The sequence below is a fragment of the Triticum aestivum genome, unplaced genomic scaffold (genome assembly GCF_018294505.1).
Source record: "Triticum aestivum cultivar Chinese Spring unplaced genomic scaffold, IWGSC CS RefSeq v2.1 scaffold193463, whole genome shotgun sequence".
NCBI classification, from domain to species: Eukaryota; Viridiplantae; Streptophyta; class Magnoliopsida; order Poales; family Poaceae; genus Triticum; species Triticum aestivum.
Genome location: NW_025235652.1, coordinates 2,491 through 3,873, shown reverse-complemented (window position 1 = coordinate 3,873; position 1,383 = coordinate 2,491). Strand labels below are relative to the sequence as shown.

Here is a 1,383-nt window from a genome sequence, read left to right as displayed (position 1 = left end):
CACACAGAGTAGTACTAGTAACAAATTCCAGAGTCTCCAAGCAGGCGCAGCTAGCCAACGGGTTACCAACGGGTCAGAAACTAAGCCTCATGCTTTCAGCCTAAACGCATGAACCCCGCAAAATTGCTAGTACTAGGCCAATCTGCAGGCTCTTTCTCCTGGCAAAGTTACACGGTGGTCATATTATACTACTGGCACGTGAATCATTGACGCGTGCAACAAGCAATCTTTATAAAACTTAAAAGAGTATACTTTGACGAGGAACAGCCGGTAATTACATAATATTCAAACGTGATGCCTAATTAGCCTGCCAATTGGCTAGTAGCGCGTTGGTTTGGATTTGGACCAGGCTAATTCGTTCTCACTGAGTGTATATATGCATGTCCGAAGGCTGATGCCAGAGATCTGATTTGATCTCGACCCGTGATGTCGCGGGCAACTTGACGCACCCACGGACAATATATTGAGACTTGAGAGTGGCACGACCGGACGGGTTGCGGTTGGATATTGCCGCGAGAGACCACCATGCCCGGCTCCACCGTGCTGCTGATCGGCGCCTCCATGGCTGCGCTCCTCGTCGTCTCCCTCTTCACCTTCCTCTGCTCCAACCGGCGCCAGGCGCACCGCGCATCACCGTCGCCGTCACATCAGAGCGTCGTCGACGTGGAGCTCGGCCTGCGGCGGACGTGCGGGGTCGACGAGGCCGTCCTGGCCGCTTACCCGACCACGGTGTACTCCTCGGCGGCTAGTCAACGGGACGAAGGCCAGATAGCAGCTGCGGGCACCGCGTCGGCCGATGGTGGCCAGCCGCCGGACGAAAAGCACACAACATGTGCGGCGTGCCTGGCCGAGTACGCAGATGGCGACGAGCTCCGGTGGCTGCCCGGGTGCCGGCATGCGTTCCACCGGCCGTGCCTCGACGAATGGCTGCGGCGGCGGTCGAGCTGCCGCACGTCGCCGCCACCGCCGCATGCGGCTATCGACTCCTGAACGGTCACGACGTCGCCAAAATGTGTCGTACGTGGTCGACAACTTTCCATGTCTCCTAGGGAGCAGCATTCGCTCCATGCATGCATGCACTAGCTAGGGCAGAGTGTAGAAGTGGAACACGGTAGTGCGTGGGTCTAATGGATCACACATTTGTATTCATCCCTTGGCTCATATTTATTCATGTATATAATGCACCGTGTGAAGTTCTAAGGGAAGCAAATTTTTTGAACAGGGACCAGGATGTCATCCACCGCTAGCAATAAACTCCCTCTGTTCGAGAATATAAGGTGTATTGATTTCTGTGCAAGTCAATCATTTGAATGTTTGACCAAGATCATAGAACAAACTAACAACATCTGTAATACCTACTAGATAAAATATGAAATTGCTCTT

The 1,383-nt window shown here is 53.7% G+C and overlaps 1 protein-coding gene across 1 annotated transcript; it reads left to right on the top strand.

Annotated features, from left to right (window-relative positions):
• Positions 1–516: 516 nt before the first annotated feature.
• LOC123176318 (E3 ubiquitin-protein ligase Os03g0188200-like) lies at positions 517–990 on the top strand. The gene has a single exon (XM_044590585.1). It carries the CDS (start codon positions 526–528, stop codon positions 988–990), a length of 465 nt encoding a protein of 154 aa, XP_044446520.1. The 5' UTR covers positions 517–525.
• The last annotated feature ends 393 nt before the right edge of the window (positions 991–1,383 follow it).

Coding starts and splice junctions, on each gene's coding strand:
- LOC123176318 (XM_044590585.1), top strand. CDS start 526: ATGCCCGGCTCCACCGTGCTGCTGATCGGCGCCTCCATGGCTGCGCTC.